At 47.4% G+C, this 27,576-nt stretch overlaps 1 protein-coding gene across 1 annotated transcript in view; it reads right to left on the bottom strand.

Moving 5' to 3' along the window:
• MCPH1 (microcephalin 1) overlaps positions 1–27,576 on the bottom strand; it is a 1,506,891-nt gene that overhangs the window by 886,966 nt on the left and 592,349 nt on the right. Inside the window, exon 11 of the mRNA XM_086926418.1 lies at positions 2,837–2,999. Coding sequence (XP_086782544.1) covers positions 2,837–2,999 — 163 coding nt within the window. The remainder of the gene's footprint in view (positions 1–2,836; positions 3,000–27,576) is intronic.

The raw sequence follows: 27,576 nt of genomic DNA, 5'->3' as shown, positions 1-27,576 counted from the left end.
ACATAATTCAACACCAAACCACATAATACAAGTCAAAAACACAATTACACAACTCACCACATACATCCTGTCCTTACCACAGAATTCCACACCATGCCACAAAATTCAACATCACACCACATAATTAAGTAAACTCCACTACATAACACTCCACAACACAACACAGAATACCATTCCACATAGTTACACAACATAACACACAATCCCACTCCACATAATTCCACTACACTCAACATTGCATTTTTACTATCCACATATTTCTACTGCACACCATGCCACATAATTCCACTACACAAATCCACTTCACACTACACAAGTCCATGCCACACAATTTCAATCCAGCCCACATAATTCCACCACACCCCACATACATGGACTCCATAACACATAGGCAAAAAACATAGTCATTTAAAACGTCACTAGCTCTAACTATTGTATTTTCAATGCGTGTTTAATAGGGTTGTTCAGTTGTAAATATTGTCTACTTGGTTATATATAAGGTAACAAAAAATCTTATAACACTTTTTCATTATAACTTTTCAACATGCTGCACAGCAGCCACACTGCTTTACAACATAGCTTAAAGCCATTGGCAACCAATAGCTCTGGCTCAACACTTATAATTTATGCCAATTCTCATTAATTACGAGGCATATACATGCCAGAAAAAATCAAATAACCTCAACAATTTATCGTGGTTAGACCTACTGGCTTTGCCAATGCTTGTAGTCACACTTTCACCATAGGCCTAGCAAAAGCAGCAAGTATACACGTTTCCAAAGAAATATTTACATTTTCTTTAAAATAGTCACATGCCAGACTATTAACGTTTATTAGCCATGCCTTAAACGTCACTCAAGGATATTCAACAATCAAAGACATAATTAACTTGCATTCTTGGTAATTTTGGTTTTTTAAATGAGAGCTGCGAAATTCGTGTAATTTGCTTTTGTGTAATTATGCAAAATTATGGCAAAATATACCTAATTATGCAAAATGAAATACTATCATTTTGTGCTACATTTTAGCTCAAAATACATCCTCATATCAAGTTTGGCATGAATTTAAACAAAATCACTGCAAACAGCCGCGGCATTTGCTCTGCTGTTCCTGTGAATTTGCAGTACATTTTAACCACAAATTACACCATTTGTGGTAATTGTTTACCGTGAATGGTGCATAATTATGCAGAGTAATTAATTTAAATTTCGCTTAGGCCCAGTTTTAAAGTGGTCATTATCTAGTGAAAGAGTGCTTTGATTCTGATGCTGATGTTTCAGGTCTTTTTTGTGTCTAAATCATAATAGAGTTTTTCAGGTTATTGTTACAAAAGACACCGAATAAAATAAAAAAAATACGTCGTTGGGTTTTGGTTCATTTTAATAGAAAAGTAGTCTGGACCAGGCTATTCTTCCGAGTTAAGAGTTAATGAGATATGTACTATCCACACACAGCTGTTAACAGGCTTACTGTGGTCTGGAGGGGGAAGGCGATTCCATAGGGTTACAATTTGCACAATGGGACAGTCTGAAGTTGTTGTAATTCTGGGTCTAACATTATATAATTCAAGTGCGGTAGAAATGGATTTGACAAGAAGAACCTCAGGGGCAAGGGTAAGCAAGATGTTTGGATGCGTCTAAGTAAAACTGGTAGATGCCTTGAATGAGTACCCCAAAATCAAGTGACAGAAGGTATCAAGATGGCAAGGCTTAGGTGGAGAGAACCATGAATATTAGCGAACAAGACTATTTCTTTGGAGGAAGATGCTACCTAGTTGTAAGCATCTCATAGGGTATATCACAATATACTATATACTCAGGAGTTTATTTTTTTTATTTTTTTCACCAGTTTCAGAATATTGTTCCAGCTCCAGTTCCATGATAGTTAAAAGAATACAGTACATGTTACATAGTTTGTGCAATGTATGATATTCAGTACCACAAAACGTTAGATAGTCCGTTCAATCGGAGTTACATTAGTATATTACACTGTTTTCGTTTACCACAACCTTCAGTACCTGTTCCTGCTATGCAATCAAAATGCAATATGGGAAATAGTCATGTTTTCAAAATTAAAATAACACAGATCTGTGTACATCGTTTAGGTGGTGTTGGATCAACCAATACCTGCAGGTACCAGTCTGGCGTCAAGTTGTGCGGCAGGTTGGGAATGTGACGTTGCCATGTAATATACCCAGGGAGTTTGTAGTCATTTGTGCTAGGAAAATGGACTGAGATGCAGTCTTAAGTAATTACCAATGGCCGAGGTTAATCCAATCATTCCATCCATCACTTTTTTGTATATTTTAGTGTGTCACCGAAGTGGGGAGGTGACGCCCAGACATGGGTCACGTGCACACTGTGTCACTGGAATCAAGCTATACCTGGTTGATGAGCCCTAACTAGGAGGAAACCGGTCCTGGGTTGCTTGTGTTCCAGTTTAGGGAAGACCTGGCCTGGCAGTTCAGGCTGGACTGTTTCCACTGGAGCAGGGTCAAGACTGATTCTCATATGGCTGGGTCTAAGCTGAGGTGGCATGGTGTGCAAAGTAACAATAGACTGGGATGTGCTCCGAGTACCTACCAGATAAACTCAAGCATTCCATCCATTACTTTGTTGTATACTTCAGTAAAATGGCTAGCATGGAAAGCTGATGTGCATGATGGCCATCGGTCTTTCTAGTTGTTTATCAGGGAGGGTATTCCATAGTTAGAGGCCCAATACATGTAGTAATTTACCTCCAAACCTTTCAAATCTGCCTTGAAGAGTGGCATGCTTGTTTAGGAATACATTAACAAATGGCATAAATACTGATAGGCATATATTGTAACACTTACCCATTCAAAGGAAACAATCCAGCAGCCACGGGCAATCCCCAACATTATATTCATGGTGCGCCGCGGGTTCCCAGCTACAACATGGGTGGTTGTTTCACACACATTGTCCGAAAAGAAAAACCCACCAAATGTGTCCAGCACTTGGATTACAGTTTGCTGCTTTCTGCCAAGACAAAAGATTTTAAAAAAGGCAGCTAAAATCAGCCAAGCAAGCAGTTTTCTAGAGGTAGGTTTATCCACGTAGTCTGAAAAGGAAGAATGGCTGCACATGCACACCTTGACAAGTGTAAAATTCGGACACTACCCACTTCAACAGATTACAAGACAGGAAGTAAACAATGTAAACTGTAAGCTGTAAACACTTTCTATGAGAGTGATTCATGCAGAAATGATTTTTGAACACTAGTACAAAATATTCTTCTAATTTGACTTGCTTACGTATTTTCATAACTCACTAAAATCTAGGCTATTAATGAGATGCAACAGATATGCATACTTGAGCCACACTCGAGCAGGGCAAGGTAGGACAATAGGCATCCCTTCACAGGGAGGTGTGACCACCTCCCAAACAGGATTTCGTGTATTGGGTCTGGGTGGGTGCACTTTCAAAGTGCCTGAAAGTCTGCACCAGGGGCACACTTGGTGTCCCTGTGCATAGTCCAGTTCAAACCAGTCTTGGAAGCCGTTGGCTCCTGTTCTGGCACGAAACTGAACAAAGCACATGGGAGTATCCTCCCCACTGTCCTGGCCCTCCCCTGGGAGGGTCCGCTAAATCTGTCCAACCCTCTCCCGTGGATACAAAAGGGCTTACCTGGATGTAGGACCCTAGATTTGATGTGGACAAGATACTGATCAAGAAACCACTGAACTTCGACCGTCTGGACACTCCAGACTTTGCTGGACTTCGACTGGGCCCAACTTTGTCTCCCTCTCCATCCAAAGCATTGTCTGTACCCGTGCAACATATAGGCTCCGTGAAGGACCTGTGGGGCATCAAGGACATCTGAAGTATGTCCCTTGGGGTGAAGGAGTCCCTCCCCTGCATTCGCAGGCCCCGAAATGCAACTTACCGGTCTGTTGATCTAGAGCTCCTGTGGATTCCAAAGGCTCCAGGAACACAGGAGGTGGGGTCCTACGTTCCTCGAGGTTGAGCTGTCCTCTCACAATGTTTGAGGTCAGTATCCCTCATGGAGACCGCATAACCTGAACCTCTTTGCACCGAGTACATTTGCAAGTGCATAGGCATCAATAGCCTCATCTCTGCACACATTTTGTACAAAGGACTTCAGCCTCCTCTCACTCTGTGCCCTGCAAGCTGTTGTTTTATGAAACTGCTAGAGGACCCCTCGTGACTCCTATGCCTTTGGCCTGTGGGTTCATTTTAGGGACAACGCGCCTTTTCTTGGGCTCCCTGGTTGCTCCAGGCCTGCCCTGACTCCCCTTGCTGTGGTGAGTCTCCTGGTCCTTGCTGGGCCAGAACGTGACCATCTCAATCTTCTTCGTGGGTTGCCGCTGCCAAGGCTTGTTGGGGCTCCAGTCGGACATCGACTAGTCAGCACTCGACATCCTTCGTGGGACAGCTTGTATCTGGACCCTGGTCATCCTCGACGTCTCCTGGTCCCCGTGGCTGCAGAGTCAAGGTCTCCCTCTTCGCACCCGACATCGGTGGGCATTTGTCTACCGAGCCCCTGGTCACTCCTGAGTGACCCAGCCTCTGTCCCCTCTGCTTTCAGGTTCCTTCCTTCAAGAATCCACCTGTGGGTTCCACTAGACACTTTCCTTCTTTCCAGCAGTAGCATTTCTTTGAAGGCTCCCATTGAGAACAGCAGCAGTTTCTGATACCACTTCAACACTATGAGTCCGGCTGCCTTGGGTTAGATAACTCTGGTACTTAGGTATCCACAGGTGGGGTGGCTCTCTAACCTTCTATGTTCCAAAGGGTTTCTTCGTAATCCGTTGGGAAAGGTCCTTTAACACTAAAACTGCAACCGTGACTCTCCCATTGAACTGTACAAAGCACGCGGTTGTGTTCTCACAACGCACCCACCTCCGTGGGGTCCCTACTTACTCACGTTGGGTGGTTCCTTGGGGTCCTAGTGATTCTACAATCTCTAGACACTGTCTTGACTCGAGTCGTGGTTCTTATACTACTATTTTAGTATATGGTTTGGTCTCGCCCTGGAGCCCACTGTGTATTAGTGCTACTTACGTTTGTTTCTGTGCTACAGTATTGTGTACTTTGTGTTTATCTGCGTGTAGAATATACTGTGAGGTATTTAAAGTGCGTTATATCAATAAATACATATTTTTATAACTACTATGTGGTTCTCCTTTCATTTAACCAATACATTAAGGTTACTTTCTGGTAAAACAAGCTGCTTAGTATTCCTACTAGACTACAGACAGTAGTTTCCAGTGCTCTGCTCTTAATTATCGACACTGGCGCTTGAGCACCTGTTAAGGACATACATTTTTGGTAGCAATAGGAAGATTAAGTGATTCTCCCAGAATCACAGGATGTTGAGCAGACTCAGATTCTCGAATCTGGTTCCAAAGCTATGAAGTCGACAGCTCTGGCCATTATGCCACATCCTCTCCCGACTTTAGGGTTTCATGGTTAGTAGTTGGTTTTGTTTTAGGCGGCACTGACAGGAGAAATGGGCTGGTGAAAGCTGCCTCCTGATGAGAAGCCCAGCACTTATTTGTTTTACAAATTAACCACTGAGAGTCAGTTAATAGAGGAGGGCCTGACATGTAGTCAAGCCCCTAGGGTGACACTGGGAGTTGTTAAATCATGTTTCATTCAGCATTTCTTGCCACCTAGGCAGTTGTAGGTTTTCAATCGCAGCAGAATCTCTCCTGAAATTAAGGGCTAAATTCTGGTGACCTTTGACACATTAGAGCAGGGGTCTTCAAACTGTGGGGCGCGACCCCCAGGGGGGCCGTGGAGCGATGCAAAGGGGGTCGCGCCTTCACAGTCATATTTCTTCCCAGGCCGAAGGGCTTCAGCCCCCCTCCTCCCTCGTGGTGTCTCTCAGCCTGGCTGCTGCTGCAGTGTAACTCGAGCTGGGGGCTTGGCTGGGCAATGTCTGGAGTCATCTCCAGCAGGCCCGAGTTTTTCACAGGTCTTTAAAGACCATTTGCATATTTACATGCCTTTGTTAACTGATTACAGAGGCTTAGTCTTTTTTCCTGGTTTCAGTACCCCCTGGGCCCCCACTGTGCCTGTTCCTTACATTTGTATTTTACAATTACTGCTGTAGTGTGAAAATGTATTTAATGGAAAGGAATATAAAGTAGGGTTTGCCAAAAGGAAAATGCCTGTTGTTTTGTTTAAAGAGCCTGCAAAGATCTCCTCTTGACACTGAATAGACTTTTAAATACAAAAGTATCTATGCATTAGTTATGTGACTTTTCTGTCTTTTTTCTCTTTGTCAGTCAGGGATCATTGAGGCAGCCCTAGAACACAATTAAAAGTGCTTTCCATTTATATTTGTTGTTCGAAGTATGCACTGATAAATGCTTAAAATACAGCTTTAGGTGTCTGCTTATTTTTGTACCGACTGGGCCATCAAAATAATCTCCTGGCAACCCTAACCATAGGACTGTAAGTTTGTTGCAGGTTCAGCACATTATTTATTTCCTCCACCCTTGATCCCCGATTAATGCCGCAATAGTTTAACTTAGATCTTACACCCTACGCCGCCGCCAAGAACACGCTGAATTACTTCAAGTGTATGGAAATGCACCCTGCATTCAGACAACTCGCTCCTCATTCTCGCCCTTCACGTTCACGCTCACCGTGCACTCACAGTGATCACCCTGCACTCACACCATTCACCCTGCACTCACAGTCATCACAATGCCCTCATATTGATCCCCATGCACTCACAGAATTCACCTGCTCAACCTGCACTCACGGTGATCTCTCTGCACTCACATTGATCTCCATGCACTCACACCGTTCACCCGCTCATCCTGCACTCACAGTGATCACTCTGCACTCACAATGCACTTGCGCTGTTCACCCTATACCTCACCCTGCAGTCACACAAGTACACTACTCATCCTGCACTCACGTGACACTTCACTCACCTGACCCCCTCACTGCTCAATAAGCAAGTCACTCAAACAAGCCCATCAGTAATCATACATTCATTCGTCCAATTCGGAACTTTCATCCGCACCCAAATTCAAAAATTCATACGCCACCTCACTCACCCTGCAGTCACTCCTCTTACCCTACTCTCGCACTGTTGCATCGCTCACCGTGCACTCACACGGGCCCTCTTGTCACCCACACAGTGTGCAGAGGGTTAATGTACCTGCTACAAAGTACGTGTACCATGCAGATCACAGAACTGAGTTTGAATAATTTATGAGTAGTGCTATAAAAAAATGAAATGTTTCTCAGAAAGGTGCTATCGAGAGATGAGGTGCATTATTAAAGTGAGAGGTTGAATGGGGAGAGTTCAGATGTCGTAAAAAGGGGTGAAAGAAAATGGCCTGCAAAGTGAGAGAAGGAGCCAGGGTTAGGAGAGAAGAGATGGATGGAAGGGAGGGGATGAGAGGAAAGCTGCATGGGTAAACTGCTTAACTCTGCACAAAAATGCCAGGTTTTTAAGGGACCCCTGCCTCTCCTAGCTAGGGCCAGGTGAGCTTCTAATGTGGCAGCACATATTCCTGCGGAGTGGAAGGCCCTTCTCAAAGGTTGACTAGAAATCTTTCTGATGTTAATTGCTATATTTTGGTTATAAACGGGTAGTGATGGGGTGAAATCTTTCCTCAGTGTTACTGTGTGTAAAAAATGACAAAATAATAAAGCAATGCTATCTCAAAATATGCGGCATCACATAACATCACTTACATTTTCTTCCCACACAATTTAGTCAAGCTTGTCGCGTAATTTGGTCCTCAATTGCCTCATAATTCTAGTAGCCCTGCCTACAGGATTATAATTTTTTGTCAGGGGGGGGGGGGGGGTCCTTACGCCTCAATATGTTGACAGGGGGGTCTCGGCATCCAAAAGTTTGAAGACCTCTGCATTAGAGGGACAGTTTTAGTTACACAGGGGGCAGTTCCTAGCACACAGAAGGATAGTGTGTTGTGTTCTGCTGGACACATTATGACGTAACCCCTCGCCCCATCCCACACCTAACCATCGCTGGTGCCAGTAGTCAGGTGATCCTGTTAATAAAAGACCAGGGTGCACAGGCTCGTGGCCAGTTGGATAACCACATATATAGTGTCTGTGTCATCCTTACATTTCTATGTGGTCGTAGAGCCTACAAACGTACAGACAGTACTCTTCATAAGTGGGCGTAGAGCACAGGGGCTATGGTACCATTGTCCAGATCAGGGTTCTCCACAACCTTTTCTGTAATGAGAGATACTTCTGGTTCAGTGAAAATCGTCGTGAGCTACTGAAGACTGTGTAACTAGCGCACTGTTACCAGACACCCCCTCGCCCAGCTTCATTGAGTTTAAATCTAATGTCTATGGAGCCTGATACTATGGTTTGAACTAAATACTGTGACTAGGGGTACTTTGATAGGGATGCCATGTGCGTCAGTGAGCGCATGGTCAGTGGGGATGTATGAACATGTGTGTGAATGAATGGGATACATGTGTATGGGTGACAGAGCCTGTGCCGTACATACTTGTGGCACAGGACATGCCTTTTGCCAAACGTGGCACCGTTACATGTCCAACACAAACATGCACCCATGTTTTTATTTTTATAAATGGGAGTAATGTAAAGTGCAGAACATTTTCTAACAAACTGTTCATCATAAGAAACATGTTTCTGCACTTACAAATTTCTCCCATTTAACCATATGGCTGTATATTTCAGTTATATATGTGGCAGCGTGTCTACCAGCCACTGGGAGCAAGATGCCTGCTGTGTGTAAATGCGACACTTTGAAACGGGAACAAATTCAAAGGAAGGGTTAACTTTATACATATATGCATTACATAAAACTCATATTTTTAATTTTCTCCCCATGTCAAAGTGTCTTTACAAACACCAGGCATATTACTCCCAGTGGTCTATAGACATGGTGCCATATTTATAACAGTAAATTACAGTCATCTGTTTAAATGTGAGGAATTTAAAAGGAATAAACATGCTTCATAAAACATTAGGACTTAATTGGCCAAAATTAAGGTAGAGAAAAACATTAAGACAATGTTTCAGAGAAACATTTTTCTTCAATTTAAGTTTCTCCCATTTAAAAGTAAATTAATTTATTTGTCAGGTATGAATATGGCACTGTGCCTACCAGCCAGATGCCTGCTGTTTGTAAATATAACACTTTGAAGAGGTAGAAAATTAAAATGAAGGGTTAACTTAATAATTAATTTAACTCTTCGTTTGAATTTTAACTCATTTAAAAGCATTCAGAAATATTTAAGAGTTAAATACCTCAGTGTTTCAGTTCTGAATCTGTTTGACCACATGGGTCATAAATCTGAGTGGAGCATTGCTCATTATCAGATTCTGCAGCCTCATCATAATGTAAAATAAACATAGCCTTTCCTTAACGTTAAAAGGAAAGCAGAACATGTATTTATTGCAGTTCTTAGTTAAAAACGAACTCAAGGGCGGGAGCTACTTTGAAGGTTTCTGTGAGCTACTGGTGAGCTACTGGTAGCTCAAGATTGACTGTTTGGAGACACCTGGACAAGGTGATCCAGCAATGGGCCAACCCTCTTACTATTGGTTATCCAATGGGTCTTTCTATGCGACTGAGAGGTGAAGAGAGTTAGAACTTGGTCAGACACAAATAATTAACAGTGTAACCCATTTGACTACACAATAAGGACCAGAAATCAGTAAATAAAGTCAAGACATTTTATTACATGCTAGCGGTCTGGTTAATGTAAATCAATCTGAATACATATCTTTGCGACTCCCTTAATAATTATTTTGTGGAGAAGATAGTCAAAATTAAAGCTAGCATTCCTAAGCCTGACCCGAGTTTCAATCTTGGTTGTATCCTGGCCAACATCCTCCTCATTCCTGAATTTCCCTCTACTTACACAAGAGATGTTTCTTTCACTTCTCAGCAATCTGGCTCTCCGGCGGACAGCTGTCCCGCTCACATCATTCGTAAGATCTTTCTTAATCTTCCTGATGCACCTCTGTCGTTGCTTAACAAATTTCACTGCTCAGGGGTGGTCCCTAACTCATTTAAATCAGCAGTTGTTGCTCCCATTCTCAAAAAACCTGGGGTGGACCTGGCGGTCCTGAGCAACTTTCGCCCAATATCCTTGCTCCCTTTCCTAGGTAAACTTTTAGAGTCCCATGTTTCCAACTGCCTTGGCTCTTTTGTAGAAAGTTCTCAGTTCCTAGATCCACATCAGGCTAGATTTAGACCCCAGCATTCCACCGAATCTATTGTCGTGGCAGTCCACGACGAACTTAGAAAGGGGGCTGACCATAACATCTCTCAGGCCCTGGTGCTCCTGGATTTGTCGGCGGCGTTCGACACCGTCGATCACGCCATCCTTCTCGAACTGGTCGAGAACGCCGGCATCCGGGGCACCACGCTTAGGTGGCTGGCTTAATTTCTACAAGATCATAAGCAAGCGGTTCGCCTCGCTACCTTCGTGTCTGAAGCCAAGGGCCTTACCTGTGGGGTCCCTCAGGGCTCTTCCCTTTCCCCGCTGTTGTTTAATCTTTACATCCTTCCCCTCATCTCCGAATTGCGGAAAAGACCGGTGGTCATCTTCAATTACGCGGATGACCTCCAGCTCATCTTTAATATTGACTCCTCTCCCTCCTCCATTGAGAACGTTCAGTCGACCATGACGTACCTCAGCAGTTGGATGAACGCTAACCAGCTCAAGCTAAACCTGGACAAAACTGAGCTGGTTCTCACTAGGCCTCCGGGAAACCCCTGGAACAAATTTCTGGCCGCACTCACTGGGTAGTGCACCTTGCCCGGTCAACTCGGTTAAGAGCCTAGGAGTTACCATCAGTAAGGATCTATCCATGAGACCTCAAGTTAAATCTGTGATGTCAGCATGCTTTTTCCACCTTCGCCGCATCAGAAAAATCAGTAGATTCCTCACCCGGGAAGCCATAGTCCAAGTTACGCTGGGTTTAGTAATCTCTCGAATTGATTACGTAAACTCACTGTATATTGGTATTCCGGCCTACCAATCGCATCAACTTCAACTTGTTCAAAATCAAGCAGCTAGACTGATCTTTGGTCAACCGAAGTCTAGCTCTGCTAAGCCTCTCTTGAGGAGCCTGCACTAGCTCCCTGTAGTCCAGCGCAGCCTCTTCAAGGTGGGCTGCTTGGTTTATCAGGCCCTCTCTCACCAAGGTCCGGCTTTTTTGCTTCTCGCCTCCACCGTTACATCCCCACCCGAGTTCTCCGCTCCTCAGGCTCTAATCTACTGTCTGCCCGCCCTTTCAAGCGCAAAAAGTTTGGGGGACTAAGATTTGCCTCGCAAGCTCCTCGTCTATGGAATGCCCTTGCGTCTGATCTTCGTCTTAAACCCTCCTACCATTCATTTAGGCGAGCTTTGAAGACTTGGTTATTTTCCCAAGCCTATAATTAACGTCTCTATCTTGCAGTCCTGTCCTCTGCTCATCCTGAAAGCGCCAAGAAGCCATTGGTGAACGTGCGCTGTATAAGTATCTTTATCATATCATATCATATTACCATGCTGTAAAGGTACAGAATGACAACTGAATAGCCAGACCTGCTAAAGACGATCAGGCACATCAGCATGAAACCTCCAAGAAGCTCAGTAGGACAAGTTACTTAACTTCGGTAATGCCATATCTGGTAGAGACATGATCTAGCTGTAGAATTGTTACCTTAGAAATTCTAGGTATCAGGCTGGTTCTGGAAGATGTTTGATTGTTGTACCCATGTGTGCCGGTAGGTGGCATCGGTCGACTACACATGACGTTGTAGGCGCCGGATTCGTCGTCGTCAGGCGGTCCACATCGTCTATATAGGTGCCACTCCAGTGTGCTAACATCAGTACTTTTCAAGACTTTCCACACCAGAAACGCGGAGCCGTGAATTGACTGACCATGGTGTGTATAAAAACCCACTTGGGACCCGAAGAGGAACAGCTCTTGACACTAAAGCTAATCTACAGAGCGGGAAGGATGGGTGGGTCGGTAAGGAACCTGCAGCAAGATCATATCTCTACTAGATAAGTCGTTACTGAAGGTAAGTAACTTGTCCATCTGATAGAGACATCTAGCCGCAGATACCTTAACGTTGAACAGACACCCAAGCAATACCTTCCCTGGAGGTGGGAGCTTTAAACCAGGAAATCTTGTGCAGAGATGTCCACTTGGACACTTGGCAGATATAAGTAGTTGGAACACCACGCTGGATGGCCATTGTGGCTGGCTTTGCCCTGGCGGAATGGGCCCCAAGGCTTTCAGGAGGCAATTTCCTTGCTAAGGCGTAACATATTTTTATGAAGAGTATGACCCAGCTTGATATGGTCCTCTTCTGGACAGCATGCCCCTTCTTTGTTCCCACGTACCCTACAAAGAGTTGGTCATCCACCCGGAACTCTTATGTGTGATCAAGATAGAACTGATGGAGCAAGGATTCAAAAAAACGAAACTTACTCGGAGCAATCCCTCATTAACAGTACTAATTTTTAGAAATAGTAAAGAAAACTAAATTAATATATGCACAACATTTACATATGGGAAGAGAGCTTTATGCATGCTTGAGTAACAAACAACAGAATGCAACGCAACTAAAATCCGTTTTGAACTGGAAAACGCTTTTGTGCAAGTGCGAACTAGGATTGCGTAGATAGTAATGTGATTAACCAGTTTTGAGAGGGAAAACTCTCACGCATGGGCAAGAACAATTTACTTGAAGTCATGAGGCACGGCATGCCCGGCATATGCCTGTTTGAATTTAAAGAGAGCTATTGCTGCTAATACTTTTGCTTAAGGAAAAAGATAATAACATGGGATAGAGTAGAAGTTGGTGGTGAACAGTGAAACTCATATATTTGAGAAATAAACATCTGTTTATGATTCCTTTATTAATAGTGTATGTTTAGGCCCACTGTCGCAAGTAATGAAAGAAAAATGGCGGCGAAATGGAGGCAAGCTACACATGCGCAGTGAAGCCATGATGTGACCTGATGACCGTGTGGCTGAACGGCTGCCAAGATTCAAGGACAGGAGTGGTGTGAAAGTTATTCTCGACTGTGGAACAGCATTTAAAAATTTTATTTGATTTGCAACATTAGATATATGGGAATGAAGTAGAATACAGTTATGAATGAGCTAAAGGGGAAGGGTTTGTCAAACAAAAGAGGATTAATAAAAAGGAATATGTCAGCATGAGGTGATGACAACTCCCCTGCCCAATCAAAGTCTGTTGTCCATCGATATTTACAACTTTTGAGGGTGGGACATGCAGAAATGAAGACTATAACTAGAGGCTTAAAATGTTGTAGTTATTAAGCAAGCGAGGAGAGGCAAACATGAGTGTGAACTATTCGAGAGTGACATCGATGCAGAGAGAAAGAGAGGCGAGAGCTGCTGCTGATGAGGAAAGGAGAGAACAGACTGGGAAGATTCACACCTGTATGATAACCTGATTAGATTGAAGATTCCAGAAGAGTATCGAGGAGGGAGAGAGTGTAAGAGAGGGATGTGCCCTGGTGCTTCGGGTTTGCTGAGAAACCTAGTAATTATTGCTCTGTCCTGATCCTGTCCTATAGTCTTGTCTCCTGATTCTTATTTGGGGACCTCCACCAGTCCTTTGGCCAGAGGGCTGGTTTTCCGTTATCACCATTGGGTAACTATTATTCTGTCTCAAATTTGCATATCCTTTTGCAAATGTATGATTTATTATGCCTTTTGTCTCTACATCTATCCCCTCTTAATGCATTGATTTGTTGAATGACACTGTGAATGTATTTGCTAAATGAATATTCTCTCCCATGAAAGTTGATGGAGTTTGCACTGTGAATTTGTACTAATGAGCGTTCATGTATGGGTGAGATTTAGATACAATTCATTGAATCTTACCCAGAGTCTGTGGTTATTTCTCTGAGATCTATAAATTAGTTAGTTGATTGTTAATATGCCCATCTACTACTCAACTACTGGTCCATCGACCAGAGGAAAGAGTGTTGATCTGTGAAGATTAGTTAGGTTTTGAAATAATCACCTCAAATAGTTTTGAGGTTACAGTGAGGAAACTAATCAGAGATGAATTGGAATTATAAAACTTGACCCCCAGCGAAAACAGCCAGGAAATTTGAATGTGAATATGGGCCCCATTGAATATTTTCTTGACTATGAAGTGTTCATCCCTGGTCTTTACCTGGATCAGTTTTTCTGGTAGCAGAGTGTTGGTTATTAATGATTAATTTGGTAATTATTGATTACCGAATATTGATTACTGAATATTGTTGGACTTGGCCCTTCTGGCAGGTTCATCCCTGAACTTTTTGCATTTGAACTCTGAAATAATTATAATGATTTCTGGTCTTTGCGGACTTTAGCACTGTGGGCAGTGTAAAGTGTGTGCGCTCTCTGAGTGCGTGTGTGAAATTGGCATGCCCTCCCATAGGAATGCATGGGGAATGTATGTGTCCATGTTAGCTCCTGATGCGTGGGGAGTGCAGGTGTGAGTTTGGTATGTGCTGACTCGTGTGATTAAATGCTGCGCATTGATGTGTGCGGCATGAATGTGTCTAGTGTGGAAGTGCCACTTCTAGAAGTTGGCATGTTTGTGTAATTTGTGTCTGGCGTGTGAGTGTCTGGAGCTGGCTGGTGAGCCTGGCTCCAGGAGTCAGGATGGGACTGCCCCGGTGGTGAGTGTTGAGATTAACATGCTGATGTGAGGGAGGGGCTGCACCTGGGACCTGAATAGGGCAGGCTTTCCCAACACAATGCTGGCTCCGCCCCCTGTGGTGCGTCTAATGACCCTAGCATGGCCAGTGAATAGTAAGAGGGGCTGAGCCCATCAGAGTGCTCCCAAACCAGCTGCGTCTGGTTTTGCCCCCACCCTGCACCTTTAGACAAAGGGATTTTCTGTATAAAATGAGGCTGTGACCTCATGTTCAATGTTCTTGTTTTTCCTGACTAGAATCTACCAGGGATGCGCTGCTTCTGGGGCCCAGAGGAACGCTTGCCTCCCTGGGCCCTGCCCAGCCCCTGGATTACTTATGGACTTGGTTGCTGGGGGCCCTTTTCTTCCTTTAGGGGTCCTCCCTTGTGGGCTTGCTGGTCTCTGTGCGCCCTGGCAGCCTGGAAGCGCTTTATTTCTAAAATATTACTTGTGATTCCTAGCACCTCTCCAAGGACCTGGAAGTGATTTGGCCCCCTGATCTGAGTCCCAGGAATAGTGGACTCTGCCTGCCTTTAGCGGACGAACCCGACAAACTCTGCCCCAGCTGCTGGAGCCGCCAGCCGAGTGTGTCCCGCATTCCTGAGTCGACGTGGAGCTGTGACTGTGGCCGCCCGTCCCGTGTGACCCGCTCTGACCTCGAGCTGTGTCCACACCGTGCCGCTGAGCCGCTCACACCCCTTTAACCCCCCTCTGCCGGACCACACTGCTCGCCGCATCCCCGCTGGAGAGAGAGCCTGCGCACCGCCCGTTCGGCCCGTACAAGCGTACCGGCCTGACCTGTGCGACACGCACCGGACGTCAGCAGCCCCTTTGGAACTGGAGTACGCTCCGTCCACCTAAAGCGTACCCCTTTGAATGCCCTCTGAGATCCTGCGCGTCGTACCGGCTTGAAGCTAGCAGCTGAATACGACTCGCGCAGCGCCTGACAAGTATCCTGGAGTACGTGCCGTACGCCTGAAGCTTACCAGTATTGCACCGCCGGTGAAGAGTGAACGGAGGTCCGGGTAATATGGCAGAACGTACCATTTGCCCCCGTATGCCTGAAGTGTACCATTTGCCCCGTACGCCGGAAGCGTACCATTTGCCCACGTACGCCTGAAGCGTACCATTTGCCCCCGTACGCCAGAAGCGTACCATTTGCCCCTGTACGCCTGAAGCATACCATTGGCCACCTGCCCCCGTACACCTGAAGCGTACCATTTTGCCCGCACCTTGTCCCCGATGCCGCGCCGCACCCGAGAGCCGCACTGTACTGAAGTACAGGCCGCCCGTGCCACTGCCGCCTCTAGGGGAATCTTCTTGCACGAGAGGACGTCTGCCCTAAGCCGGACCGGCTCTGCCAGACCGGCGTCCCGAGTCCGTCCCGCACCCCGTGGGGCCCGCTCATCAGTAGGTACGATGCCCGCATCGGACTGGAAAGTCCAACTGTCATTTTAACTAAAGGCCAAAAATGTGCGGTTACCCCCTCGGGTCGCTCTCAACCACAAACTATATTTGGGGGAAGTTAAAGTATTTGAAAAGGAATCTAAATTATTTTGATAAGAAAGCCTTGTTTTGCATTATTGAAATAGCATAAGAAAGACTTGTTTTGCCTTTTTGAAACAGCATAAGAAAGACTCTTTTTTGGCATTATTGAAATGTTCTGCATGGTGTAAGACCCTTACAGAAAGAAAGCCTATACCCTTAATTTAAAGAAGAGTATTGTGTGCATCCCAAAGCGAATGTTATTTATGGTCTTCCCCAGCTGCGCAGAACTTAGTGCCAGCTGCAGCGTTTAGGCTCTGTTCTGTCCCCAGCTGCCCAGCAAGTAGTGGGCAGCTGCCACGTTTAGGTTTTGGCGCAGTGGCGCAACCTGCACTTTGATGCGAGTTACGTGCGAAATGTGATTTCTGCGCTAAATGTGACTTATGTGATATTATGATTCATGCGCTAAAGCTTTGGGTGTTAGGAAATGTACTGTGTGTAGTATGTTTTGCGCACCCTGTGTTCTGACATCGCTGAATGTGTTTTTTTTTTTTTTTTATTAAATTTATACTTTATTGCAATCACATGTCACATACACAGCCAACATCGCCTACAACCCGGAGGCCGGCGGCAGCAGGATGGAAAACACCCTCCAGTCCCTGGGTAAAGGCAAGTACACAGCCGTAAGGACCAACAGCCCGAGGGCCTGGTGGCGAGATTGCAGGTGTGAACCAAGCGTGCAGAGGCAGTATAACATAGAAGCCACCAACGGATGACCACAACGTATAAGCAGGATGCACGTTCTGCAATGCTATCAGACTCAGACCCAGGTGCAACATGGCATGTCAGGTTGACAGGAACGAGATAGCCATCCGGGAGGGATTGCATTGAAACTTAGACCCAAACCCAAACAAACCCACCCACCCTCAAAGAAGAACAAGCCAGACTACCTAAACCCGAGTCCGCCACCCACCTCCCACCCTACACCTACACTATGAACCCCTCAGCTAGGCTAATGGAGATAAACAGACGTCCACTAAGGCGGAATAACGCTTCGGGAAGGGGACCGTGATCATCACAAATCAGGACATTCGTCACAAGCCACCCCTGATGCAAAACCCCTCAAAAGCCAGGAGAGAAACACCACGCTGATACAACGCTGAGACTTTCAGCTGACACACTCCTCATCCACAGTCGATGCGGCCCCCTCTTCCTGTAGCACATCAAGCTCCACACTCTCCGGATCCGACTCACCATCCTCTTTCGCACTCTGAAACGCTCGAAACATACCCCAAAAGTTTTTGGGTCTACTCTTTGGCGGTAGGAGTTCGCTATACACCTCCGACTGCGTACAACAGTAAAGCAAGTCTGTTTCCCATCGTTTTTTAGTAGGGACTGGCCCCCGCATCCAACATAAGGCTAGCAGCCGCTTCGCCGTAAGTAATGCCATGTCTGTAAGTCGTCGCAGGGCGACAGGAAGGGGTTTCGAGAAACCAAGTAAGGCGAGCGCCGGGTTGGGCAAGATCACCTCACCAAGGATAGTGCTGAGGTCCGCAAAGACCTCTACCCAGTATTTATGTATGGCAGGGCAAGTCCAGGCCATATGGAGAAAGTCTGCCGTGTGAAAGTGGCAACGTTCACATTCCGCTGACTCTCTAAGGCCATACCTATGCAACCTCTCAGGCGTGTAGTAGACGCGCTGTAGGAATTTGAAGTGCACCAGCCGGTGCCTATTTGAGCGAAATTTTTCTAGTATTAGTAGCACAATAACGCCACATGTCGTCCGAGATAGTAGATTGGAGGTCAGCCTGCCAGGCCAAACGGGCCTTGGAGGGGGGATATTGCCGTTGACTATCACCCAGTGACCGAAGAGTCGTGATCAGTTTGCGGGCTGAGGGGGTTTTGATGACATAAGTGAGTTCCGGTACTTCCGGCGGTTCAGCAAGGTCCGGGCCTAAGACGGCAAGGGCCGCTCTGCGGACCCTGTGATAGTGAAATCTATGAAGCAGCGATGCCCCGGGACAGGATTGAAGTACGTGCTGCAGTGTTTTCAGAGTGCCTTTTGTAAAGAGGTCTCCCACTGTAACAATGCCTAGGTCACGCAGTGCCTTTAGGACGCCCTTCTCCGTTAGTGGAGCCAACCAGGCAGCCCATTCCACACGGAGCAAAGGTGAATACAGCAGCGCGCACTCACGTGGGCCGATCAGAGCATGCCAAGCATGATTCGTGGCAGCTATGGAGTCCAGATTGCCGACCCTTCTATCGGGCGGATAACATACTGTCGCCGGAAGTGGTACGGGGTCTGCAAAGAGCCGCTCCAATTTCACATGCGGGATGCCTGGATCCCCATGGATCCACGTGTGAAGGTGGGCAGCCTGAGCAAGCCTATAGTATCGTTCCAGGTCTGGAGCCCCAAGGCCTCCCTGTTCGTACGGAAGGATGAGCGTTTGCCACTGCACCCGCGGTTGTTTGCCCCCCCACGCTAGGCGGACAAGGGTCTGGGTGAGTTGCCGGAAAAAGGCTTTGGAGAGGACTACTGGTATGTTCACGAATAGAAAAAGGAACCTAGGGAGCACTACCATCTTCATGAGCGCAATCCTGCCCATGAGCGAAAGCGGGAGTCTGGACCACACCTCGACATCATCCAGCAGTTTGGAGTAGGCTACTCCATAATTCTCTCGGATCAGCACCTCCGGGTCCGTATGAATGCGTATCCCTAAGTAGCGAATGGAGTCCGTGGTCCATTGCAGGGGGTACTCCGAGTCAAAAGGGAGCGTCACCGGTGTCAGGGGCAAAGCTACTGATTTAGTCCAGTTGACGCGGAGGCCTGAAAGAGCCCCGAACCTCACCACCTCCCGCAGCACCGCAGAGAGGTTAATCTCCGGGTCCCGGACATATAGCAGAGTGTCATCCGCATATGTGGAGATACCAATTTGGTACGTCGGAAAGTTGATCCCTTCAAACCGATGGTACTCTCGTATAGCGCAGGCGAGAGGTTCCGCTACCATGGCATACAGCAGCGGAGAGAGGGGACAACCTTGACGCGTGCCCCTCCCAATTTCGATTGGGGCAGTGACCAGGTTACCTATCTTCAGTCTCGCAGTAGGTTTGTAGTATAGGGCTCCCAACATTTGCAGGAACGGCTCCCCGAGACCGAATTTACGAAGGACCCTTAGCATGAACGACCACTCAACGGAATCGAAGGCCTTCTCCATATCTAAGAAGATGGCCACAGCCTTGTTTTCGTGCTTGACATGTTGGATCGTGCCTAGGACCGTGCGGATATTATAAGTGAGATTGCGTGAGGGAACAAACCCAGCCTGTTCCGGGGCAACTAGGTCCGGGACCAGCAGCGACAGACGAGTCGCAAGAACCTTAGCGTACAGTTTCGCGTCCACATTAATCAGTGATAGCGGCCTGTAGGAGCCACATTGATTAAGGGGTTTGCCAGGTTTAGGGATGGTGATAAGCAGCGCCTCTCTCATGGACTTCGACATGCTGCCCTGTTGGCAAATATCATCGAACAAGAGTATCAGGTACGGGACCAGTTGCTCCTGAAAGGCTTTGTAGAAGGATACCGTGAGACCATCCGCACCAGGAGCGCCACCAGACTTCATGCCCTCCAGTGCTTCCGTTATCTCCTCCTTCTGAATGGGGGCCATAAGAAACTCCCTCTGCCAGTCGGCCAGGAAGGGCATCTGAAGGTAGCTCAAATAGACGTCGATTTCTTCCTCGAGATGTGCGTCCCTAGAGGAGTAGAGGGCAGTGTAGTAGGCGTGAAATTCCGCCAAGATATCTTGCTCCTCTGTAACCACCCCGCCAGCCGCCGTCTCCAACTCCTCGATGACCAATGGGGGCCTACTGTTGCGCATAAGTCTGGCTAGGAGTGCACCAGGCCGTTCCCGTTCCCCATACACACGTGCCGTCGCGTATTTGCCCATATGTTTAATTTCCCTGTCCGCCTCCCCCTGGAATTCATCTAGCAGTGACTTGAGCGCGACCGCATCGACTGTGTCCCCCGAGTCCATCGCCCGACCCTCCAGGCCCGCGAGCTGCGTTTCGAGCAACTGTAGGCGTCGCCTAATAGTTTTGAGCACCCCTGAGTGCTTCGCCATTGTCACCCCTCTAATGTAGACCTTAAATGCGTCCCAAAGAACCTGAACGCTGTCCACAGAGCCCACATTGGTTGCGAAATAGGTCTCTATGTCTTCAGCGAGTTCTCCTCTGAAGACCTCATCTAAGAGGGAGTACGGGGGGAATCTCCACGTGAAGGGGGGAATCCTCCTGGGAGGAGCCACCAGCAACAGGAGCAAGGGCGAATGATCAGACAGCGTGCGCGGGAGAACCGTGCAACCCTTAATCATATCCAGCAGAACGCGGGAAACAAACCAGTAATCTATGCGTGTGTGAATGTTGTGATAGGCCGAGTAGTGAGTGAAACCACCCCGCCCCGAGTGTCTATGCCGCCACACATCCAGTAAATCAAGTTTCACACATTCCGACAACAGGAGGGACGCGGAGGCTGCAGGGGACCTAGGGGGGCCCGCAGATCTATCTAGGTCCGGGTTCAGCACCAAATTAAAATCTCCCCCCCACAGCATTCTAGAGCCCACAAACTGCCTGCAGCTGTCAGCAAGCGAAGAGTAAAACTCCGGGGAGTCGTAGTTGGGGCCATACACATTCACCAGCAGGAGATCATGATCCTTCCCAACACAACGCGCAACCACAAACCTCCCCTCTGGGTCCACCGCCACACGGGTCAGCGATAGTCGGGATTTGGGATTAGCCCATATGAGCACCCCTCTTGCATGCGTTGTGAACCCCGCAGCGACACAAGCGGGGCCAAGGCCCCTCACCTGCAACATAGGGCTGGAAGGCGGCAGATGTGTCTCCTGTAATAGAGCAAGGTCAATGTGATGGCGTTGCAAATAGGCCAAGACCTTCCTGAGTTTGCGGAAATCGTTGAGCCCCCTTACATTCCAGGACAGCAATCGCAAAGAGCCCAAAGAGCTCTCCGCACTCAGTGAGTCAACAGTAGACATGGCAGATTAGAAAGTAAAATGTCGCAGAGCAGGCAGTGTGGCAGACACAGTACAGTAGTCGGCAAAAACAAACCCCCCACCCAGCAAACCCCGAACCCCAAACAGCATGACAGCAGTAACACACGAACAACCAAAGAACCGCCTCCCCCCCACCCACAGCCGACCATCCCCAACCCGGTCAGACAGGAATCATCACCACCCAGCATCCCCCCGAGTTCAACTATAAACTTTACAGAACCCCAAATAGCTCCCGAGGGAGCTGAAAGCCAAAAGCGCAGGGGCAGAGAGATCTAGCCAGCAGACAGCTTAGTTGGGAAACCAGAGCTAGTAGCCTCTCGCGTGCTCCCGTCCCGCCCCCCGCCCAGAAGTAGTGAGCCCTGCCAGCTCAAGTCTTCACAGTTCCTCAATATCAGTTTCTTATGCAGAGGGGCCTGCCCCTCGACCCTCCCCGGCAAGTGGAGCGGCCCCCCACCCAATCCACAGTGTCAACCAACCAGTCTGGAAGTAAACAGGTAGATCTCACCCAAAGGAACATGGCTCGGTGGGTCCGCACTGACTGTGTGGAAGACTTTGCGCCGCCCAGCGCCAGCAGTTCAGGAGTGATCCACATGCGTCCGGCTACTCCGGGTCACTCAAGTGGGAAGAGGCGTCTAGGTCCTCTCGCCTACTCCCTTGAGTGTTGCGGTTGTCCTTCTCCCAATCCTTTAAAGATTTCTTAAGTTCTGCTGGGTCAGTAAAGAAGTGCGAGTGACCTTGCCTGTTGATGCAAAGCCTCGCAGGGTACAGCATGGCGTAGTCGAGCCCCAGGTCCTTCAGCTGTTTCTTGTAGGGGGCAAAGCGCTTCCTCTCCTCCTGCACTCTCGCTGTGAAGTCCGGGAATAGGGAGATATTCATGCCCTCGAACTGTAGTTTCCCCTTTTCTCTGGCTAATCGCAGCGCCAAGTCTCTGTCCCGATAATTAAGCAGCTTTGCTATGATTGGTCTCGGCGGGAGGCCAGGTTGCGGTTTCGGACCCAGAGTGCGGTGGGCCCGTTCAACAATGAACATAGGGGAGAAGACATCTTCCCCTAACAGGGTCCGAAGGAGTTTCTCCACAAACAGCTCCATCTTACCGGTGCTAGTGGATTCCGCCACGCCTGTAATGCGTAGGTTGGAGCGCCTCGAGCGTGCCTCCAAATCCTCTGTTTTATCTTGGATGACCTGGAGCAGGCGACTAAACTGTCTGCGGTCCTTATCCCATTCCGTTTGGGCCTCTTCCGCCTCTGTAAGCCGTCTCTCTGCCATGTCCAGCCTCTCCGCATGTTTGTCCACCCTCTCGGACATGCGGTCCATCCGGTACGTCAGCGCATCGATTTTGGTGCTAATCTCTGTCATGCTGACTTGTAGGCCTTTCTCCATCGTCCCCAACATGTCCCGTATTTCAGCGCATAGGGAGGTCTCGGATGTTGCAGGGCGTGGAGGGGAAGTTTGCGTTGTCCCCTCGGCCCCCTTCGCCTTCCTCTGGTCGAAAGATAGCTTGGGCTGTGACCTGTCCCCTTTCCCCATGGCAGTTCTGGTGGACATACAGCCGACAGAGACAGAGGTGTGGGAGCCACCACCTGTGAATTGCGGTCCGGTTTAGCGGTGGGCTCAGGTTCGGAGGTCTCCCCCGTCTAGGGTGGCACGGCACGGGACCGTTGCCCAAGATGGCGGCCACTTGCACCAGAATGCCGATTCAATCGCTCCGCAGAACGTGTCCCTGGGCAGTACCCCACGTTGTCTGTTCGCCCAGTGGGTGGTCAAAGCGCTTCAGCGCTCGGGATCAGGGCACTCACCGCTCCTCCGACGTCCTGCCTCCGCGTGGTGCTAGTCGCTGGTAGTCGGCGAACCGTGCTTCCCGCCTTCCACTGAGTAATTCTCCTCAGGGCCTCTCCCCAGGTACAGCCGTCTTAGCGCACCCTCCGGCAGCCTCCTTCGCTCGTTGCCACCGAACAGGGGACAGATCTCACCGATGCTTCCCAGCGCCGGGCGCGAGCGGAGCCGCCGACCGGGAGTCCTTGCGGATGGCCGAGACCTCCCCAGGCACTCACGCCGCACGCACTGCGACGTAACCCGGGCAGCCCTCCAGGGTAGGTCGAGGATCGCGGCCTGGGCTGTCGGCGCGCCGTGCACTGCCGCACCAAGGCGCACCGCGTCTGTTCTTCGCCGGACAAAGGGGCCGCCGTCCCACCGAGGGTTCGTGCTAGGGTCCCCCACAGGTTTTGATGCCGGCAGGGCCGATTAAGGATGTGTTTTCAGGAGTTTGGCAGGATATCGGCAAGGAGCTCCGCGCTCGCGCGTCTTACATGGACGCCGGCTAGCTCCGCCCCCCCATCGCTGAATGTGTTTTTATGCATTATGTGTAATGCTCCTGACCTATACCCCTAAATGTATTTTTATGCTTAGGTTGTTTTGTTTCCTAGTATAGTTATGCTAGTGAGTTCATGGTTCCCTGCGTAATATTTTCCTAAGGGGGTTAGGGTTGCGTAGGTGGTATTTACCTTTTACTAGTGGTTACTGGTTGAGTGCTACATTTGCTATTTGGTGCTTAAAACTATCTGCAAGGGCTTGATACTGAGCTTGCCCCCTGACCAGAGTACCAGGACCAGTGGACTCTATTGTGACTTCCCTGACAAATTGCTGGGACTTGTCTGATCTCCTTGGGCCGCTGGGGCCTCGCCTGAAGTGTGCCTCGCTCACTCCCCTCTGCAGCTCGTGCCTGGCCGCCCCGCCTAGAGCTGCATCGCTCCTTGTGAAGCCATGCTCTGCTCCGCCTGGGCCGCCCGCATCCTGCACCTCGGCCGCTCCTGCCTGGCTGCCCTCATGCCTCGAGCCGCGCCGCTCTCCTCTGAGCTGCGTCCGCTTCGCTGGGCCGCCCGCACCCTGCCCCCCTCCTCCTCTGAGCCACACATCTTGGTCGCCCCAGTTAAACGCTTGTAGCACGCCGGCCGCCAGCTCAGGCCTACTGAGGAGATCACTCGGTTTATCCCGCGCAACCAGAACGGAAGGTACGGTCCGTATCCGCCGCCAGTTATTATATGTTCTATGTTCTAAAAGTGTTACTTTTACAAAGTGCTAATTCTACCAAAAGCCAGTTCTAAAAGTGCTTATTCCTGACAGTGGTCCAGGTGGCCCTGTCTCATGTATATAATCCCCTGTAAATTCTGCCCGTGCCTCTGGCACATTGTAAAGTGTGTGTTTACTATCTAATGTGTTTTGTAATACAAAGGCTATTTTTACATATACCTTGTGCGGAGTTCCTTTTGTGGGGGGCCTGGGATGTTGTTGCTGGTGGGTGCGTGCGCAAATGCTTTACACATCGCCTCTGAGACAAGCATGACTGCTCGTGCCAAGCTACCAAGAGGGTGAGCAGGGGTTATCTTGGCGGGTGACTTCCTTGCCCTGACTTTGAATGGTGGTTTCTGCCTGGCTTTGGCGCAAGCCTTAGCCAACAAGAAATACCCATTTCTAACAAATATTAACTATATATTTAACACTAAGAGTTAGTGTTGTGCTCTATGTTGTCTGTAAGTACAGGTACAGAGATACCTGGGAATCCCGGGACCGGAATTTAGACGAGCCTTGGAAAGGAAATCACACTGCAGAAGGTTACTCGTCTGTTGTCATAATACCTAAAAGTTACGCAGGACTGTAGGTGTTATATTAGGGACTATTGTGTAAGAGTAGAGTGTGAGTGAAGCAAAGATCCCACCTGTGAAACTTTGGCCTTACCCAAAGCAGGAGTATCCCTGGATGAGTAATTGGTCCTCCCCGAGCTTAAGTGAAGGGTAAACAGTGTTTTTTACTCATTGTGACAGGAAGTACTTTCTCTTTGATGCGAGTGAAGAAACTATCTTTGGTTTAGTGGAGCAGACAGAGTAGCATTGTTTTTACGTTGTTACTAACAGAAATGTAGAAAGAAAAGTTAGAAAACACACTGTTGTAATCCCTTGTGAAGGGAGGGTCGGAAGCAGGAGTCACACTGACGTCACAGAGAGCCGCGCTGGTCCTGGTTAAATCAGCGGGCCTGTGAAAAGTGCAGATTGTAAAGGGAGGGTCAGTAGTAGGAGTAATACTGACGTCACAAAGAGACGCGCTGGCATTGGTCAGACAAGTGGGTGTGTTTTATGGTCTGATTGATCAGCAGGCAAGTACCGTGCTGGTATTGGTTGCGGAAAAGGATTTATAGTGAAACCTACTTGGATTGTTGGTGTGAGTCGAGCTGGTATAGGACGTGTGTTAACAAACAGGATACGTAAAAATACGCAAGAGTTATGGGATTTTACCTACTGAATTAGTTAGTTACAAGAACCGGAAGAATGAAGCTGATTAATAAGACCAAGAATTTCTTTAAGAAGGACAAGCATATAGTAACTAGGGAGGGAATTCTTATGCCACCTCCTAACACCCCTGCTTCCTTTATGATTATGGAAACCGGATATCATACGTGTGTGTAGTTGGAAAATTGGGTGGAATATATGAAAAGTGATGGTGTTCTAGCTTTGCCAGAACATGGTACATTTAATGTGAGGATTCTTCAGAATTTGAGAAATAGGATGAATTCATTAGAACCAAATCCTAGGTGTACACAGTATGAGGCTTTGAAGGAAAGGGAAGTTGAGGCATTTGAACAAGAGAAATACAGAGGATGCAGAAGAATTACTTGAGGATTTTTACCCAGATACCCATTTGACACTCGAGGAGATCAAATGAAAAGATGGAGAAGGGCTGTAGTAACGGAAGGTTTATATCCAGTATTAATGGCTGAAGATCAAGATGTGAGCAAATGTAAAGAAATAACAAAACACATAGGTGTGACAGGAATAGGGTGTGATGAATCTGATGATGAGTTGTTGGAAGATATTCTAGTTAAAAGACCTACGTCTTATCAAGAGAGTGCTAGAGGTGCAACTCCAAATGCCCCTACGATGGGAACACCATTGGTTCCACAAGTTCTATAGGATCCAACAGTCATCCGAGTATCACAAGAAAAGGAAGGGGATGCATTGTATAAAACAATAGAAGAGATAATTCAGAAAACAAATCAGTTAGGTCTAAATGCTGAAGCATTGACAGTGCCAGTAACTATTGGTCCTGTTATTCCGTTATATGGTGACAAACGAGGTACACCAAAGTCACAACATGTGACAGTCCCACAGAATGGCGTTAAAAAAGACTTAGTGATGTCGGAAGATCAAATTACTGAGAGTGATTTGAATGTCCCGTTATTAGATCTCCCAAATCTTGAGACAGTGACTGAAACCCCAAAGAGAATTTCATCCATAGATACAGGGAGCAATATACCACTGTCACTCCAGTGGCAGAAAATTTTACTGCATTTTCACCAGAAGAGCTAGAAGAATGGGCAAAAGGTCTAGAAAAGAAGAAGCCACAACCAAAAACTATAGATGAAAGTAAGTTGAGAGTGGATTTGGATGAAATGATTATTGGTACAATATGTCCAGACAAATTAGGTTCATATGGAAATGAAGATTTGTTGTTTTTGTGCAAAAGTATAACCTGGAGAACAAAGAATCTTTAAGAGAAGATAGTGGCAGCAGCTTCAGAATTTGGAATAGATGTGGAAAAATCTACAATATTACAAAAACCATATAGATCAGAATTTACTGAGAAGGATTTAGAAAGTTTAAATGTGTCAGGAAGGAGATTGCAAATAAAAGGATTAATGCACATTTTGAAAAAATGGGGAGACATAGATCAATGGAGAAGTAGATGGACAAAAAAAAGAGTGATGAAGCAGCTACACAGGAAGCATCTACATTCCTGTTGAGGGAAGCAGAAGAGGTTGAAAGGATGTGTCCAATGAGGGAAGTTCCTGGTGGTGAATATGTTCATGTTGTATGGAGTTGACAGGATATTTTGTCCTTTACAAATGGCTTCCCTAGATTGAGAGAGAAACCAATTAAATAGTACAAGCAGGTAGAGAGATTTGTAAAGGGTTCAAAGGTTTTGTTGAAAGATTTGGACGGCCTGTTTGATATAGTGGTACCAACTGATGTGTGCACAGAATGTAAAATTACCATTGATTGCCAATTGAAGAATATCCCACAGACGCAAAGACAGGTGCACCTTCAGAGGAAGTAATGTTTGCAAAGTATTGTAGTGATGACATTGATGCAAAACACAAAAAGTTAAAAGAGAAAATGATGTGGGCACAAGTGAAGTTGTCAGAACACCAAGAGACAACTTCTGGTTCTCAAAATGATAACCAGATGAATGGGCAGAACCAGAATAGACAAGTGTCAAATGGAAACAAAGGAAAATGATGAATGAGCAGAGAGGAAGCGAAAAAGAAGTATCCTTGTCATGGGTGGGGAAAGCTTGG

The sequence above is a fragment of the Lissotriton vulgaris genome, chromosome 6, assembly GCF_964263255.1.
Source record: "Lissotriton vulgaris chromosome 6, aLisVul1.2, whole genome shotgun sequence".
NCBI lineage: Eukaryota > Metazoa > Chordata > Amphibia > Caudata > Salamandridae > Lissotriton > Lissotriton vulgaris.
The sequence above is the reverse complement of the archived record's forward strand: the minus strand, read 5'-3'. Positions and strand labels throughout refer to the sequence as shown.